Below are 20,289 nucleotides of genomic sequence, written 5' to 3'. Positions count from 1 at the left end.
GTCATCTGATTTATATAGGAGTATATCATCCAACTAAAATGCCTCTTTCCCGGCTCAGAGGGAATTCCTATTCTCATAAAAGATCATTTAATTTTTTTATTTAGTCCTCCAAGACAATTTATCAGCAAAGGGTACTTTGAGGAAACAACAGAAAATTGTCAACACAGAGACCACTTTGAGTCATGATGCCATTGCTCACGTTCCAAGTCTAATCTGGAAATAAGCCACATCAACAATGAAATTCAGCCAAAGGTATTGAGAATGTGAGGCAACAAATCTGGTAGGTTGCAGGGCTGTTCCAGACGTCAGAAGCCAGTGGTAGAAACTCCAAAGGCTGGGTAGACTCAGAGTGCTACATAAATTGCAGGTGGTACTTATCATTGAGGGAATTAAATATATCCAAAATTATGTACTTAAACTTAGAGAAAAATAACTTGCTTCAGCTACTTTTAAGAACCACATTGTTTTTCCACCTGAGGTAACATTTGTAGTCTCTGAATCTCAAGAATGCGCTTCACCAGTAAAAGCCTAAACTTTCTAGTAAGAATCACTCTTAATCCTGACTGTCTCTCTGCAAGGAAGATAAAATATCTTACCTAACCATCTCATCACATATGGAAGAATAAAATGCACCCTACACTTAGTTTACTCCCACTAAAACCACAATAACAAGAATAGATTAAGTCAAAGACCAAGTTATTGGATGTTCATTTATAATGGGAGGAACAGGTATAGTGTCAGCAGTGGTTAATAGCCCTTGTCTACATTGCAAAATCCAAAACTAGGACATGTTTTGCAGGTGTTTGAGGTGCTGACTCATAAGGGCTTTCAATTAACCTATATTACCATGAGAATTTCCAATTTAAACTTTAGTCAATTTTTTAAATCAATTAAATGACATTGCTTGCATTCAAACAATGACTTTAGAGTAACTATTAACAACTAAATTTTTTAAAACTACATAATACCTCTTGGTATAGGGAATATTTCACTGGCATAATTTGAAGTGATCATAGTCATTATCCAAAATAACAATATCAGGTTGAAAGAAAAATGACAATCAGATGACTTCTCTGATTGCTCAGCTCCAATGAACAGCATTCTCTCTTTCAGGTACTCTCCGTTTCTCTTCTCCCTTTCTTGAGTCCAGCTCAAATTTTTTATTTTATTTCCCTGGCTCTACTTCCTCACCTCAACCAAAATTCAATGACTCACTGTTGTACTTTTCTGGTAGCCACCTTGTTTGCCTTCTCTTCTGACTTGCTCCTGCTGTTGGAAATCAGCTACCATGTTTTGTGCTACCCTATAGAGAGGCCCCCTGAGAATGACCTCTGGCCAAAGCCAATGAATAATTGAGACACTCAGTCCAACCGCCCTCATCAACCGAGTCCTGTGAACAATTGTGTGAGGTAAGTGAGCTTACAAGTGGATCTGTACCTATTTGAGCCTTGAGATAAAACAGGAGTCTCATCTTGTGAAAGACACAGAACCAGAGGACAAGTTAAACCACATCTGTTTTCCTGACCCACAAAGGTTGTGAGATAATAAACATATAACTTTTGTTCATTTTGTTGATATCCTCACCATACTTCTATATTTGCTACAGAGCATTCTTCTCACAATATTATGATTTTAAGGTTTTCTTTATAAGTTTCATCTATTTTATTTTTCTGTGTTATCTTGCAATTATTTTAATAGGTTGGTACTCTTTTTAGGCATCTAGTCCCTATAATCAGTCAAGCTTTGTTTACTCAGGCCCAAATTAAGCATTTTCCTTTGGAACAGAAGTCAGATGAAAACCAGAGTCTTTTGTAACCTAATGTTGGAAGTCATATAGTTATATTCCATTACTTTTGTCATAATCTATTCTCTAGAAGCAGGTTACTAGCTTCAGGCCACAGTGGAAGAAAAGGGATTACACTGTAAATACCAGCAGGTGGGAATCACTGTGACCTGTTTTATAGTCTACCTACTACAGGTGTCACCATATTATTTTCATATTTTATATTTTAAGAAATAAATTATCACACTGTTGAGGTAATCTGTCTTCCCTATCCTGGTACTATTTACCTGCTCTCCTTTCCCCTTTGTCCTCAGAGGTAAATGCTATAGTCACTTGCTCTCTCAAGTTCATATATTAAAAATTGCATTATATATAGTTATCCATGAATATTATATTATATTTTTATTTTTTACATAAATGACATCATATGTAATATTCTGTAAATTTCCTTGCTCACTACTATATTTTGAGGTATATCCATTTTTTTTTCATAAAGATATGGTCTATTCACTTTAACAATCTTAATTTTTCAATGAACGAAAAACACAGTTTATGTATCTATTCCCCTTCTGATGGACATGTGAGTTGTTTCCAACTTTTTGCTATTAAACTTACATTGCAGTGAAGTACTTTTTTACTTCCTTGTGCATGTGTGGGAGAGTTTATCCAGGTTTTGCATACAGAAGTAGAATTGCTTTCCCAAATTGATCTGCAAACACCACTTTTATGTTTCTCAGAAAAATCTTAACTCTATCTGGGGTACTTTGGGGCTTCACTCTGAGCAGAAGTGGGATAACTTTCTATTCAGGCTCTGTTAGTTTTCTCATTTTTCACAAGAGCATGTCAACTCCAGCTTTACTCTCTATTAAGTCTAAAGGGAATTACCTGACAAAAGCTGTATGTCAGGCTCTTGTCAGAGAGAACAAACTCAAAGTCACATCTAGCCAAGATCTATCAAATGCTCAGATGGGAAAACAATACTTATGGAAGATTACTTGGAAAATACTCAGACTATCCATTCTGCCTGATACTCTAAATATGGATTAAACTAGAGCAGCAAAGGATTTAAATTATATCAAACTGGTCCCTAGCCTAGAGCCTCGCCACTCAAATTATGGTTCACGGATCAGCAGCATCACCTGGAAGCTTTTTATAAATGCAGATTATATAGCCCTCCCCTCCTGATCTGTTGAAAGGGGGCATATTTTGACAAGACTCTCAAGGGATTGTATGTATGTTAAAGATTAAAGGAAGAGCACAGTCTTAGATAATTACTTCTAATTTTGTTGTTGATGATTGGGTTTCATCTGCCTTTATTGAAGCAGATGAAACTCATTTTTATGTATACAATAACAATAATGTTCAGGTCATTGACCATTACATCAAATATTAAACTGTAAATGAGGACCTGCCAGAAAAATTTGTCTAATCTAGCATCAGAAATAGCTGCATTTCTACTGAGTAACTGATTCATTTTCATCCTTGAAAGAGTGGGAAATGTGTAACTGATCAGAGTTTCTTTTTCTTTAACTAATTACCACAAATGGGACTAACCTATGACAGGCATACAGACACTTTGAATTAGTCTCAAACTTGGCTCCATTTTATGTCTCAATATTGGCTGTTTTCATCATTTTCATATGTTTTAATTCACATTTTCTAGCTGTATTCTATGTATCATTGCGAACCACATTAACTTATATTTGGAACAAGAGAACAAAGGAGTAGTACATGAGGTGATACCAAATTATACCAAATACAATAGTATCCCATAGTTCTGATCACTCAGTCAATACATTCTTTCTTGGTGTCATCCTATAAAATAATGAATAAGGCCTAAAGAAGACAAATTCCAACACATCTCTGCCTGATGAGTATGACATTAGAGTTAATGTAATGGATTTTTAAAAAAGAATTTATATTTTAGAGCAATTTACAACAAAATGAGAAGGCAGAGATTTCTCATCTACCTCCCTTCCCCCCACATGCATACTTCTCCCATTATCAACATCACTCACCAGAATGATTCATCACTCACAGAATGAACATCACTCACATTTTTACCAAAGATGAACCTACATTAACACATCATAATCACCAATAGTCATAGTTTATGTTAGGGTTCACTCTTGGTGTTGTACATTCTATAGATTTGGACAAATGTATAAGGACATATATCCATCATTATGATATCATTCAGAGTATTTTCACTGCCCTAAAAATCATTTGTACTCTGTTTATCCATCTCTCCCATATGATAAGAGTATGTTTAGTTTTATAAGAAACTGCCAAACTATCTTCCAAAGAGGCTGTATTATTTTGTATTCCCAACAGCAAGATATGAGAGTTCCTGTTGCTTCACATCCTCAGCAGCATTTGGTGTTTTCAGTGTTCTGGATTTGGATCCTTCTAATAAGTGTGTAGTGGTATCTCATTGTTGTTTTAATTTTCATTGCTGTGATGACGTAAGATGTGGTGTACCTTTTCATATAATTATTTGCCGTCTGCATATCTTCTTTGATGACATGTCTGTTAAGGTTTTGGGGTCATTTTAAACTCATGTTGTTGAAGTTCTTATGTTGATTTTTAAAAGTACTTTGTATATTTAAATAACTGTCATTTATCAGATGTGCCTTTTTGCAAATATTTTCATCGAGGCTGTGGCTTGTCTCCTAATTCTCTTGATTTTTTTTCACAGAATATATTATGGAAACTTAAAAATTTATAAGTACGTTGAAAAATAAAACACTTTAAGGAACGATCACCATACTTAAATAAAATTTAAATGCCAGCACTATGAGATGATGCTCCACATGGCAACAATTGGCATAATCATGAGGGATGAGTTTGCCTGGGTTTGGTACCACAACCTAATTTGAAATTTCTAGGATTTTTCCAAGTAGTTTAGTTCTTACAAAATGTTTCTCTAAATATTTAGTCTTTTATCAATCATAATTGAAATATAGCCCAAAGTGTATTGTACTTAAAATCAGTAGATATATGAATGAAATTGTTTACTTATTAGAAGTGTGACCTTGTCAAAGATACTTATCTGCCCCCTGAGTTTCCATTTCCAAAGAAGACAGTAATAATATCCACTTCAAATGTTTGTTGACAGTATTATTGATATAAGCTATGCAAAAGAGACTGGCACAGAACCTGGTAATAATCAAGCACTAGTGCTTCTCTCTGTTAATTAGCCTTGTACTGTTTTGTTGATATATCCAAAAATGACAAAGTTAGAGAACATTTAGAAAATGTTGTTCAAACCATAATGTTAATAGCTGCATAGTCATCCTGAATTTAACTGATTTCTTAGTGTTGGACATTTGAATAATTTCTTATTTTCTACTCATAAATGCTAAGTATATGCTGATATCTCTGTGTACATTGTTTATTATTTCCTTATGCAAAACACATTTCTAGAAATAAAATATGAGATTGAAGGATATGACTGTTTTGAGGTTCTTGAATTTCATTGTCAAATTGTCCTTCAGAAATTTAATATTTTTGCTTTCAGTATATGAATTTATTTAGTCTTAATCCTAAATCAGAATTGGAAGCAATTGTAATTAAATACATAAAAAAAATTTTGAAATAGGTGTGGAACATAAGACTAACTTATGACCAAGATAGCCTTAACATTTTCCTCAGCTTCACTTAACATTTGACAGGTTTCCTCCTGACTATGGTCCCCTAACCTCCATTTTCTTAGAGCATTTACTTTATAAGAACTGCAGTTATAAATTCCTTCTTTGCTTCTGTGAAATGTAAATCTTTACCCAGTCTCTTACCAGTTTTAAAACCCAAGAATGTCTTTCTCAAGGACCTGGGAGCCATTTTTTTTTTTGAAATGTAATCATCAAAAAAGAGAGGGTTCCTATTTCCCAGACTCTATAAGATGGTAAGAGGCTAACTTCAATAAGCACCAATGGCCTTATCACACTGGCCAAACTCCTCCTTAATGTCCTCCACCTTACCAGATCTTAAAAACTCACTTTCTGTTTCACAGGTGAGTTTAACCTCTCTCCTCTATTGCAATAGGCTTAACTCCTACTGCAATAGTCTTGAATAAAGTCTTTTTTCCCTGCTTAACTCCAACAGGTGCAATTTTCTTTTGACACTTACCATCTTGTTTGAAGGCATCTGAGGAATGATAAAGATTGATGGGGGAATAATAATGTTGAGCTGCCCCTCGCCAGTTCGGTGAAGAAACACTCAGTGTTCCTAATGGAGGACTGCTGTATCGTGGTCTAGTCTTTGAACCATAGAGGGATGAAGATGAACTCTTCTTAATTCTTAGCAAAGTAGCATATGAAGTAGAGAGACTAGGAAGAGTTCCAGAGTATTCTGTAAAATAATAATAATGAAAAGTGAATTCTGAGGAAACTGGTTTTTTTTAATGAAAATTTTTCTTCTGAAGACATTGTTGAAAATCTCCCTTGGAGATGCAATGAAATGCAAACTACAGTGGGAATGGAAAAAATAAAATACTAAAAATATATTTTAAAACATTTTCTGAAAACTCTACTAGTTATAAAGTTGGTGTTTTGCAAGAAAGAAAGAAAGAGAGAAAAAAGACATGAAGGAGGAAAGAAAAGAAAGGAAAGGAGGGACTTCCCTGGTGGCACAATGGTTAGGATCCACCTGCCAATGCAGGGTACACGGGTTTGAGCCCTGGTCCGGGAAGATCCCGCATGCCGTGGAGCAACTAAGCCCATGTGCCACAACTGCTGAGCCTGCACTCTAGAGCCTGTGAGCCACAACTACTGAGCCCACGTGCCACAACTACGGGAGCCGGCACACCTAGACCCCGTGCTTGCAACAAAAGAAGCCACCGCAATGAGAAGACCGTGCACCACAACGAAGAGTAGCCCCTGCTCGCTGCAAGTAGAGGAAGCCCATGCACAGCAATGAAGACCCAATGCAGCCAAAAATAAATAAATTAATTAATTTTTTAAAAAAAGAAAAGGAAAGGAGGAAGGAAAAGAGAAAAAGGAAGGAAGGAAAGGAGGAATGAAGGAAAAAAGGAAGAAAGGAAGGGAGGGAAGAAGGACGCAATCTGTCCAAATTTCATTTCTTTTATTTTCTTTGTCAGGAATATTTGGTCTTAATATTAAAATATCCATTCACACACATTAAATCAGTTCTTTATTATTTAAAAATGAGAAAAAGAGGAAAACAGCATTATCAATTACATTCTACAAATATAGATCGGATCTTCATCACCTAAAGTTTATCATATAGTAGGAAATGTGTCTAATGAAGCATATATATTTGCACTAGACTGTAAGTTATGCCTCATGTTCTTGAAAAGCAGTCAAATCCATTATGGAATGTAAAAAAAAAAATAGATGGAATTTGTTTTGTAGAGTTTGTTATATATAATCTATATAACAATATTATTAAGTAGGAATACTATTATGAAATTCCTACCTTTGATGATTATTGAGAAACATATTGCCCATATTTTACTTTAATCTCCAAGATTTTTCATTAGAAAAGATATGCATATTGCCTGAAGTAGATTGTACTGACTCTCCTTTACGACCACAGGGAAGTCAATTTGGTGTATAGATCAAACGTTTAAAAACACAAACTAATTATGATGAATTCTGAAAAACAATTAAGAATTGGATTTTTTCTATGTCTAATATCGGCTGTATTCGACAATTCATTGATTTTGGAAGTACCCTTAGGAGACAGACATTTTTGGTCAGGGTATTTGACATTTCAACTTAATGGATGTTAATTTAATTTTGGATAAAAAATAATTTATATTTGTGAGTAAGCTTTCTCACAATTAAGATTATTTAGAATCATTATCCTGTCTCATAGAGATATTTTGGAATGCATGAAGCATTTCTGTGATTTGAAAATAACCCTTTAGGTGTTAAGCATCAAATCAAATTTAACATTTTCTGTTCTGTGAAATTGTAAATATGATTTCTCTGAAACTCAAAAAGGTATATTTTTAGATGCACTCCACCTTTAAAATGAGCATGATATGTGTAGTCCAATCCCATCAGGAGCTGTTAAGAGATTCATGTCCTTTAGTCTTTGTGTTCAACCACAAGTCTGGTAAAGACGGATCAATTTTAACTGAAAATAGCTAGGCTCTCCTGGGCAAACTATATGAGAACAGATTATGGGTAGACATAAAATCTCCTTTAAAACCTGAAATTAAATGCAAGTTTTGGCACCTAGAGGTGTAAGGTAATGAAAAGAGAATGAGTTTCTTTAAAGTATTTTGTAGTTGTAGTCTCTGAAACTACTCATTTCTCTGTGTAGTCTTTTGCTTTTGTTTTAGCTGCCTACCTTGCTCATATACAAAAGAAATAAAGAACTGTCCCATGCTAGTGTTTAAAATTAAAATGGAGTATGAGAATGTGGCTTATAGTTCTTAAAGCTAGATAAGGATAATCAATGGAAAACTAGAAAGGCCACAGTGAAGTTCAAAAAAGCCAGGATAATGCTTGTAAAACATATATATATATATGTTTTATATATATATATATATATGTATATATATATGTATATATATATGTATATATATATATGTATATATATATATACAAAATGCATACTGTCCAAGTGGTACAATAATTGGCTTATGACACTCCATGTAATTAGAGATGAACCAAATTAGGATTTGGTTGTTGTGTTTCACAACAGGATTTCATTTGTTATGTAATCAGTTGCATCTGTTGCTGTAGAAATTACTTTTTCATCAATTAAAGTGACTCCAAATCTGCTACTAGAAATTTAACAGTTTATTCATTCATTCATGTATTCAAAAAACGTGTAATGAGAACTCAGTAGGGGATAAGTGTGAGGGATACAAGGATGAACAAATATAGTTGTCCCCTCATATCTGCAGATTCTGCATCCACAGATTCAACCAACCACAAATCAAAAATATTCAGGGAAAATAATTTCCAGGAAGTTCCAAAAAGCAAAACTTGAATTTGCTGCACACCAACAACTATTCATATAGTACTTACATTGAACTAGGTATTGTAAATAATCTAGAGATGATTTAAAGTATTCAGGAGGATGTGTGTGAGTTATATGTAAATACTAATCCATTTTATACAAGGGCCTTGAGCATCCTCGGATCTTGGTATCCAAAGGAATCTTGGAACCATTGCCCCATGGATTCTGAGAGAAAATAGTATTGCATCAGCCTTCAAGGAGCTTATGATCTAGTGGAGAAGAAAGGTAACTATGTGTGCAACTTTAGTGTGAGAGAAAGGTAAATTCAGGAACCTATGGCCTCTCATCCACAGCCACAGAATCCTCTCATTCAGCCTAGGGACATCAGAAAATGATTTTCAGATGAAATACTATCCAAACTGAGCCCTGAAAGCCTGTTAGTGATTAGCTCACCAAAACTCTGTGTAGGAAAATAAAGATATTCTATACAAAGGGGAGAAAGTATATGAAGAACTGGAAAGGAAAGGCAGCATGTCATACTTGGTAGATTAAAATAGTCTGAAACCCAGGGTTAGAGGCATACAGATGAGAGAAGAGGTAAGGCTGGATAATTAAGCAAGGGACCAGTGATGAAATGTATGTCATGCGAAAATGGAAAGAAAACAATATGCATTTTAGAAAGATCACTCTGGCTAAAGTGCCATTTGAACTAAGACAAAAGGAAAAAAGACTACCCAAGAGCCTAAAACTGTAAAAAAGCAAAGATTAGTCAGAACTGAGAAGGTGATCATCTGTATGGGAAGGAAATAAATAAAATTACTGACAGATTGAATTGAAGGCAAGGAAGGGAAAGTAAGAAACTAAGGATGGTCTGTGCTACAAAAAATGGATAAAAATGCAGGAAAAGCACATGCTTGAGATGAAAGCTCAATAATTCAGATTTGGGCAGGTAGAGAGTTAGAGGTGCTTCTAACGCATTTATGTTGATTATAAAATTCTGTAAACATAAAGGCTCATGAGAGATTATTAAATGGTAAACAAAGAGGTGGTTATAAAAACTATGAGAATTGATAAATTTGCCAATGAAATAGGTAAAATGAAAACTTGAGTGTTTAAAATGGTAACCTGAGGAGCACCAGCATTTCAAATAAAAGCAGAGGTAGTAGAACCTGGAAATGAAAGAGGAAAAGCAGAAAAGTGGGACGTCATTGAAGGGAAGGGAAGGGAAGAGAGTTTTTCAAAGCAAATGGGAGAGCAGTAGACAGTGTTTAAAGATCAGTGTAGAGAGGCTGCCCTGAAAAGAGGGGATGCCCAGCAGTATCAAAGCTGCCCTACTGCTCCACATACAATGCACAGTTGTACGTGAAAGTGGGGTCAGAGTCAGGCGCTAAAGAGGACTTTCCAGGCTCTGGAGAGAGTCTCAAACCCCTAAACTGCCATTTCCATTGCATTAGACTATAGTCTCAGTTACTTGGTCCCCGCTCCAAGTCTTTGATATTCCAATATTTCCTACTCTTAACTCCTTCTCCTAAGTAATGTCTCTTTGCTCACTCTCCTTTAGTGGTTCTGCCTCAGCTCCTAAGAATTTCCTGACCTCTGTCCTAAAAGACATCTCTCAAAATAGATCATTTGGTAAATATTACTCAGGGTTCAGAATCTGTTTTTGGTCATCACATCAAGAACTGTTATTTAAGAAATAGGAGAGTAGGTTGGGTCTAAATTCTGAGCCCAGGATTTCAAAGAAGCTTAGTGAAATATAAATACTAAGTGACAATCCAGTGGTCTCTGGACTGAATTCCTTCCACACATAACTCCTTGCTTGCTTTCAGCAAGCTCAAACATCATTTTCTCCCAAATTCACTATTTTCTCACTCAACATTCATTGATTTTTTCAACATCTCTTCATTGAATTTCTACTAAGTGTTGGGAACTGGGGATACAGTTGCAAGTAAATCACATGTGGTTCCTGACTTCATGGAATTTACAATCTGGGAGTATTGGTAGAAGATTACACTTGAGTAAAGCATTAATAGAGGAATATTAAATAAACAAAAAAAATTATTCTTAAAAATATATAAAACCAAGAACTATGATACATATAATGAAGAAAAAGGAAAACAAAGAAAGCAGAGTGTCCCAGGAGGAAGCTTGTCTACAACATTTAGTTTTCTTTGCTGACATCATGACTGAGTTACTGGGAACAAAATCTCTTCTCTTGGCTGTGGTGTGTACATCTTCCTCCTACACCTTGGCCACTCGTTTTATTGAATGAGAATTTTGGATCTTTCAGTAAACCTGTCTGTATTATAGGCTCCGAAGTTAGATGGCCTCATTTAATCTGGACTCTACCCCACAGCAGCTCTGTGGCTTTGGGCAAGACATAAATGGCTCTGTGCCCCAATTTCCTTGTCTTTAGAATGGGGGATAACAATAGTACTTCCTTCACAGGTTGTTGTAGAGATTAAATAAATCAATACACATAAAGCACTTAGAACTTTAGAGTTTTACCTGGTTCACAGTAAGAACTCAATATATAATAAATATATTATCTGTACTTTTTAACATATGATATATATCTATATCTATTTATATCTATCTATATCTATCTATCTATATCTATCTATCTATCTATCTATCTATCTATCTATCTATCTATCTATATATTATCTGCACTTTAGTTAACACCCTGTACTACTTTCTGGTGAACATAATTTTTTTCCAGTTTTATAGAGATATAATTAACATGCAGCACTGTATAAGTTTAAGGTGTACAACATAATGTTTTGACTTACATACATCATGAGATGATCCCCACAATGGGTTTAGTGAGCACCCATCATCTCATGTAGATACAACATCATATAAATAGAAAAAAAACTTTTTTCCTTGTGATGAGAACTCAGGATTTACTCTCTTAACAACTTTCATTTATAACATACAGCAGTGTTCATTATCTTTATAATGTTGTACATTCTATCCCTAGTACTTATTTATCTTATAACCAGAAGTTTGTACTTTTTGATCACCTTCATCCAACTTCCCCTCCCCCAACCCACCATCTCTGGTAACCATAAATCTGATCTCCTTTTTCATGGGTTTGTTTGTTTGGTTGGTTGGTTGGTTTTGAAGTATAAGTGACCTGCAATACTCTTAGTTCTTGGTAGACAAGATAGTGATTCAATATTTCTATATATTTCAAAATGATCACCATGATAAGTCTAGCTGTCATCTGTCACCATACAAAGATATTACATAACTGTTGGCTATATTCCCCACACAGTTCATTTCATACCTGTGACTCATTTATTTTTTAATTGAAAGTTTATACTGCTTAATCTTCCTTACCTATTTCTCTCCTCTCCCTATCTCCCTCCCCTCTGGCAACCACCTGTTTTTCCTCTGTACCTATGACTCTGTTTCTTTTTGGTTATGCTTGAACAGTTTTTCATTTATTTTTTTAGATTCTGCATACAAGTGAAATCACACAGTGTTTGTCTTTCTCTTTCTGCCATATTTCACTTAGCATGATATTCTCTAGGTCCATCCATGTTGTCACAAATGGCAAAATTTCATTCTCTTTTAGGGCTGAGTAATATTCATATATATATATATATATATAATATCATATCTTCTCTATTCATTTGTCTCTTGATGGGCACTTAAGTTGTTTCCATATCTTGGCTATTGTAAATAATGTTTCAGTAAGCAGAAGGCTGCATATATCTTTTCAATTTAGTGTTTCATAGTGGCTGCACCAATCTACATTCCCATCTGGTGGACTTAATTGAATATTGGGCTTACTCTTTCCAGATTTGATTGGGTTACAAAGCGAAAGTATAAATACCAAATTTTAATACTCACTTTACTCTGAGGAATTAAAAGCGTGAAAAATGAAAGGGGAATAGTTAGACTTCTATTACCTTGACAGATGTATTCCCATGAGTGAGTTCCTAAGAAAAAATTGTGGCCACTGATGGAAACCATAGATCTACAGAAAACTCAAAGCCTATAAATTCTTGTGTTTATATTGGCTATATCAATACTTATCTATCTTTTTTCCCTATTCCTGTCCAGGGTTTGGAAGGAAAAGTGACTCATAATTTCTTTCGAGAGAAATCTTCATCAGTTGCTCAAACTTTTAATGAATATTTATGCTGAAAGTGTCAGCAGAATCTTTATTATACATTAATGGATAATGATTAATGAATACATTAATCATTTTTTCTTCTATTTTCCCAATTCTTATAGATCAGACCTTAGGGAATGTGCATTACAGTTATTAAGTGGTCTAGAGATTTTGTGATAAAACTCAATTAACCTGGTGCTCTCACACCATGGAATTCCAGCTGGAGGTTGGGTATGAGTAAATATTAATATCTTTATTAAATATTTCCTAATAAAGTGACCCTGAATATTATCTGATCCAGGACAACTGCACTTATATTATTTAATAAAATTGTAGCCTATTAAGTCAGAATGGCATTGCCACCACTTCAGTCTTGGAACTAGAAGCACTGTTTTTTCACTAATTAAAAGGTCAGTTTATAGATGTGACATTGCTATTGAATGTAAGTAATATTCAAGAAATAAGGGATTAGAATTGGCAGCACTAGAATTTTATGGCAATATTTGTGAATAAATAAAAATGAAAATGCCAATATGATAAAGGATACATTTTAAAATATTTACTCTCTTACCATATTTGAAATTTTCTGGTACCAACCATACTTCAGAATTCTATTTCTATTACTAAGTGTGAAAAACATATGTACCAGGAACTGAAAGCACTTAAAATCTTAATGAAAAAACTAGACCATCACTATTGGATTCTGTATTTGAATGTTTTCTGTCCATTATCCATAGAGTGCTGTTAATTTTTATAGCCAAACAAGGATAAGCAACAGCAAAAATTTATGGAATGACAGGTCTTTATATAAATTCATTTATTTCCTATAGTTCTAGTTTGATTTTAAATATTTATTTAAACTCATAAATATAAGTAAACTATAGCAGCAAGTGATATGTGATGTTCTGAAGAATATTAATGCTTAGTCACTGGCTCATAAGTCAGAGGAGCAAAGAGTACCACCATCTACTGATGACACTGTGTACAGAAAGAGCAGAAGTCATACAATATCTATGCCCACAGTGTGACTCAATTTGGCATCAAAGTCAGCATAAAGAAATTTCATATCTGATCTTTTTCAAGGTAATTGCTAAGGCTGTCCTCTCTTCGATAAGATTTAATGTTAATTGTGCAACTTTAGCCTGCTACTGTTTTATGAAGCCTGCAAGGATGGATGCAACACCTCAGTGAAGCCAGTCATGTGAAACATATTTAGAACTGGTTAATAATTTATAAATAATGTGCATCATTTCAATTTGGTTGTCTTCATCTATGGCAGAGGACAGTCTGATAGAGCCTGAGTCACATGGGTTCTATGTCTCAACTCAGCACTTTCTTCAAGAAGTGTATTATGTGTAAATTTTACAGTGTTTTAGCTGCAGGAGTAAGAAGGGAGTGCAGAGGATGAATTCACCATTTTTAAAGCACCAAAGTATAGCATCTAAACTGTAGTACTTTTCTTACTGACGTAAGAAAAATATTTTAACAGCATTGCATTTCTAGTGTTCTCTACATATGAAGGAAAAATAGACATACTTACAGGGTAAAAAAGAAACATAACTCTAAATTATTTCTATCACTCCTTTTTAGGTACACTGTGTTTGGATTTGAGGTCATAATGATTTCAAATTTGGAGAACTTTATTTTCTTTTCTGAATATTAATTCTCAGTTATATGCACAGATAGACCATGAAAGCTGTTACACCTAAATCTGGGAAGTATATATGCTTTTACTGCAAAAAAAAAAAAAAAAAAAAAGAGAGAGAGAGAGCTTCTTACAGTTCTTGTGTAAATTTTTTTCACTATTGTCAAAAGTTTTTCAAAATCCATAGTATTTAGAGAGCAGATAGCAGAAGCAAGAAGAATGACAATCGTGCAGCCTGTGGAACAAAAAACATATTCATAGGAAGATAGACAAGTTGAAAAGGCAGAAGGTTATGTACCAGATGAAGGAAAAATGTAAAACCCCAGAAAAACAACTAAATGAAGTGGAGATAGACGACCTTCCAGAAAAAGAATTCAGAATAATGATAGTGAAGATGATCCAGGACCTCAGAAAAGGAATGGAGGCAAAGATCGAGAAGATACAAGAAATGTATAACAAAGACCTAGAAGAATTTAAGAACAGAGATGAAAAATACAATAATAGAAATGAAAAAATACACTAGAAGGAATCAATAGCAGAATACCTGAGGAAGAAAAACACATTAGTGACCTGGAAAACAGATTGGTGGAATTCACTGCTGCAGAAGAGAATAAAGAAAAAAGTATGAAAAGAAATAAAGACAGCCTTAGAGACTTCTGGGACAACATTAAACTCAACAACATTCTCATTATAGGGGTCCCAGAAGGAGAAGAGAGAGAAAAAGGACCCAAGAAAATATTTGAAGATATTATAGTTGAAAAATTCCCTAACATGGAAAAGGAAATAGCCACCCAAGTCCAGGAAGCACAGAGAGTCCCATACAGGATAAACCCAAGGAAAACCATGCCAAGACACCTAGTAATCAAATTGGTAAAAATTAAAGACAAAGAAAAATTATTGAAAGTAGCAAGGGAAAAATGACAAATAATATACAAGGGAAGTCCCATAAGATTAAGAGCAGATTTCTCAGCAGAAACTCTAAAAGCTAGAAGGGAGTGGCATGATATACTTAAAGTGATGAAAGAGAAGAACCTACAACCAAGATTACTCTACCCAGCAAGGATCTCATTCAGATTCAATGGAGAAATCAAAAGCTTTAGAGACAAGCAAAATCTAAGAGAATTCAGCACCACTAAACCAGCTCTACAACAAATGCTAAAGGAACTTCTCTAAGTGGGAAACACAAGAGAAGAAAAGGACCTACAAAAACAAACCCAAAACGATTAAGAAAATGGCAATAGGAACATACATATTGATAATTACCTTAAACGTGAATGGACTAAATGCTCCAACCAAAAGACACAGGCTTGCTGAATGGATACAAAGACAAGACCCATATATATGCTGTCTACAAGACACCAACTTCAGACTTAGGGACACATACAGTCTGAAAGTGAGGGGATGGAAAAAAAATATTCCATGCAAATGGAAATCAAAAGAAAGCTGTAGTAGCAATACTCATATGAGATAAAATAGACTTTAAAATAAAGAATGTTATAAGAGACAAGGAAGGACACTACATAGTGATCAAGGAATCAATCCAAGAAGAAGATATAACAATTATAAATATGTATGCATCCAAGATAGGAGCACCTCAATACATAAGGCAACAGCTAGCAGCTATAAAAGAGGAAATCAACAGTGACTCAATAATAGTGGGGGACTTTAACACCTCATTTACACCAATGGACAGATCATCCAAACAGAAAATTAATAAAGAAACACAAGCTTTAAATGACACAATAGACCAAATAGATTTAACTGATATTTATAGGACTTTCCGTCCAAAAACAGCAGATTACACTTTCTACTCAAGTGCACATGGAACATTTTCCAGGATAGATCACATCTTGGTTCACAAATCAAGCCTCAGTAAATTTAAGAAAATTGAAATCATATTGAGCATCGTTTCTGACCAAAACGCTATGAGATTAGAAACCAATTACAGGGAAAAAAAGTAAAAAAAAAACACAAGCACATGGAGGCTAAACAATACATTACTAAATAACTAGGTGATCATTGAAGAAATCAAAGAGGAAATCAAAAAACACCTACAGAAAAATGACAAAGAAAACACGATGATCCAAATCCTATGGGATGCAGCAAAAGAACTTCTAAGAGAGAAGTTTATAGCTATACAAGCTTACCTCAAGAAACAAGAAAAATCTCAAGTAAACAATCTAACTTTACACCTAAAGGAATTAGAGAAAGAAGAACAAACAAAACCCAAAGTTAGCAGAAGGAAACAAATCATAAAGGTCAGAGCAGAAATAAATGAAATAGAAACAAAGAAAACAATAGCAAAGATTAATAAAACTAAAAGCTGGTTCTTTGAGAAGATAAACAAAATTGACAAACCATTAGCCAGACTCATCAAGAAAAAGAGGGAGAGCACTCAAATCAATAAAATTAGAAATGAAAAAGAAGTTACAACAGACACTGCAGAAATACAAAGCATCATAAGAGACTACTACAAGCAACTCTATGCCAATAAAATGGACAATCTGGAAGAAATGGACAAATTCTTAGAAAGGTATAACCTTCCAAGACTGAACCAGGAAGAAATCGAAAATATGAACAGACCAATCACAAGTAATGAAATTGAAACTGTGATTAAAAATCTTCCAACAAATAGAAGTCCAGGACCAGATGGTTTCACAGGTGAATTCTATCAAACATTTAGAGAAGAGCTAACACCCATCCTTCTCAAAGTCTTCCAAAATACTGTAGAGGAAGGAACACTCCCAAATTCATTCTATGAGGCCACCATCACCCTGATACCAAAAGTCGACAAAGATACTAAAAAAAAAGAAAATTACAGACCAATATCACTGATGAATATAGATATAAAAATCCTCAACAAAATACTAGCAAACAGGATCCAACAACAGATTAAAAGGATCATACACCATGATCAAGTGGGATTTATTCAAGGGATGCAAGAATTCTTCAATATACGCAAATCAATCAATATGACACACCATATTAACAAATTGAAGAAAAAAAAAACAATATGATCATCTCAATAGATGAAGAAAAAGCTTTTGACAAAATTCAACACCATTTATGATAAAAACTCTCCAGAAAGTGGACATAGAGGGAACCTACCTCAACATAATAAAGGCCATATATGACAAACCCACAACAAACATCATTCTCAATGGTGAAAAACTGGAAGCATTTCCTCTAAGATCAGGAACAAGACAAGGATGTCCACTCTCACCACAATTATTAAACATAGATTTGGAAGTCCTAGCCATGGCAATCAGAGAAGAAAAAGAAATAAAAGGAATCCAAACTGGAAAAGAGGAAGTGAAACTGTCACTGTTTGCGGATGACATGATACTATACATAGAGAATCCTAAAGATGCCACGAGAAAACTACTAGAGCTAATCAATGAATTTGGTAAATTTGCAGGATACAAAACTAATGCACAGAAATCTCTTGCATTCCTATACACTAATGATGAAAATTCTGAAAGAGTAATTAAGGAAACACTCCCATTTAGCATTGCAACAAAAAGAATAAAATACCTAGCAATATACCTACCTAGGGAGACAAAAGACCTATATGTAGAAAACTATAAGACACTGATGAAAGAAATTAAAGATGATACCAACAGATGGAGAGATATACCATGTTCTTGGATTGGAAGAAACAATATTGTGAAAATGACTATATTACCCAAAGCAATCTACAGATTCAATGCAATTCCTGTCAAATTACCAATGGCATTTTTTATGGAACTATAACAATACATCTTAAAATTTTTATGGAGAAACAAAAGACCCCAAATAGTCAAAACAGTCCTAAGGGAAAAAAAAAACAGAGCTGGAGAAATCAGACTCCCTAACTTCAGACTATACGACAGAGCTACAGTAACCAAGACAATATGGTACTGACACCAAAACAGAAACATAGATCAATGGAACAAGATAGAAAGCCTAGAGATAAACCCACACACCTATGGTGATCTAATCTATGACAAAGGAGGCAAGGGTATACAATGGAGAAAAGACAGTCTATTCAGTAAGTGGTGCTGGGAAAACTGGACAGCTACATATAAAAGAATGAAATTAGAACATTCCCTAACACCATACACAAAAATAAACTCAAAATGGATTAGAGACCTAAATGTAAGACCAGACACTATAAAACTCTTAGTGGAAAACATAGGAAGAACACTCTTTGACATAAATCACAGCAAGATCTTTTTTGACCCACCTCCTAGAGTAATGGAAATAAAAACAAAAATCAACAAATGGGACCTAGTTTTAATGAAACTTCAAAGCTTTTGCACAGCAAAGGAAACCATAAACAAGACAAAAGGACAACCCTAAAAATGGGAGAAAATATTTGCAAATGAATCAATGGACAGAGGATTAACCCCCCAAATATATAAACAGCTCATACAGCTCAATATTTAAAAAAAAATAGAAACCCAATCCAAAAATGGGTAGAAGACCTAAACAGACATTTCTCCAAAGAAGACATACAGATGGCCAAGAAGCACATGAAAAGCTGCTCAACATCACTAATTATTTGAGAAATTCAAATCCAAACTACAGTGAGGTATCACCTCACACCAGTTAAAATGGGCATCATCAGATAATCTACAAGCAACAAATGCTGGAGAGGGTGTGTAGAAAAGGGAACCCTCTTGCACTGTTTGTGGGAATGTAAATTGATACAGCCACTATGGAGAACAGTATGGAGGTTTCTTAGAAACCTAAAACTAGAATTACCATATGACCCAGCAATCCCACTACTGGGCATATACCCAGAGAAAACCATAATTCAAAAAGACACATGCACCCCAATGTTCAGTGCAGCACTATATACAATAGTTAGGTCATGGAAGAAACCTAAATGCCCATCAACAGACAAATAGATAAAGAAGATGTGGTACATATATACAATGGAATATTACTCAGCCATAAAAAGGAATGAAATTGGTTCCTTTGTAGAGATGTGGATGGATCTAGATACTGTCATACAGAGTGAAGTAAGTCAGAAAGAGAAAAAGAAATGTCGCATATTAATGCATATATGTGGAACCTAGAAAAATGGTACAGGTAAACCGGTTTGCAGAGCCGAAATTGAGACACTGATGTGGAGAACAAACATATGGACACTAGGGTGGGAAAGTGGCGGTGGGTGGGAGTGTTGCTGTGCTGAACTGGGAGATTGGGATTGACATGCATACACTGATGTGTATAAAATGGTTGACTAATAAGAACCTGCTATATAAAAAAATTAAATTCTAAAAAAAAGAAGTTTATAGTGTTTAGATGATATCTCTTTAAATTGCCGAAAGCCTAATGTGTGATTGAATTAAATTGATATTTCTTTCATAATATGAATACTGTTTTCTAATCACAGGAAATTAATAAAGGCAAGAGCTAGTTATGTAATATAACCAAATTAATTTAATGATTAAAAATTCCTTCTTGTTTGGGATAAAGTTTCCGTGAAGTTCTAACTTTGTAATGATTATATTAGCTTTTCCTTCCTATTCTCTGTGTGTTTAAGATAGATCAGATAGTACTTAATAATAAATCAAATAAAGCTGAAATTAGTTAGCAATAAATACTACAATTAAAAAAAATTATAACACTAAATGCCTTTCTCTTCTGTTTCTGAAAATATTCTATGGGAAATTTATGTTTTCATTATATGCAGTGATATGAAAAAGTAAACATATATGTCCAGTGTTTCTATGATGCAGTATAGACCCTAGAATCTATAAAATATGGATGCACTCAGTCCATTGTGGATTTAGTGATGGAATTCAAGGT

General features: G+C 34.3%; 1 protein-coding gene across 3 annotated transcripts in view; it reads right to left on the bottom strand.

Annotated features, from left to right (window-relative positions):
• CNTN5 (contactin 5) overlaps window positions 1–20,289 on the bottom strand; it is a 1,387,157-nt gene that overhangs the window by 509,178 nt on the left and 857,690 nt on the right. For 2 of the 3 annotated variants that reach the window (XM_067750786.1, XM_067750785.1), the window contains one exon: window positions 5,912–6,133. The exons of the other annotated variant lie outside the window; for it this stretch is intronic. In XM_067750786.1, the coding sequence (XP_067606887.1) occupies window positions 5,912–6,133 (222 nt within the window). The remainder of the gene's footprint in view (window positions 1–5,911; window positions 6,134–20,289) is intronic. 3 annotated transcript variants of the gene reach the window in all.

Source organism: Pseudorca crassidens, chromosome 9 (genome assembly GCF_039906515.1).
Source record: "Pseudorca crassidens isolate mPseCra1 chromosome 9, mPseCra1.hap1, whole genome shotgun sequence".
NCBI lineage: Eukaryota > Metazoa > Chordata > Mammalia > Artiodactyla > Delphinidae > Pseudorca > Pseudorca crassidens.
Note: the sequence above shows the minus strand (reverse complement) of the source record. Positions and strands in the feature narration are given on the sequence as shown.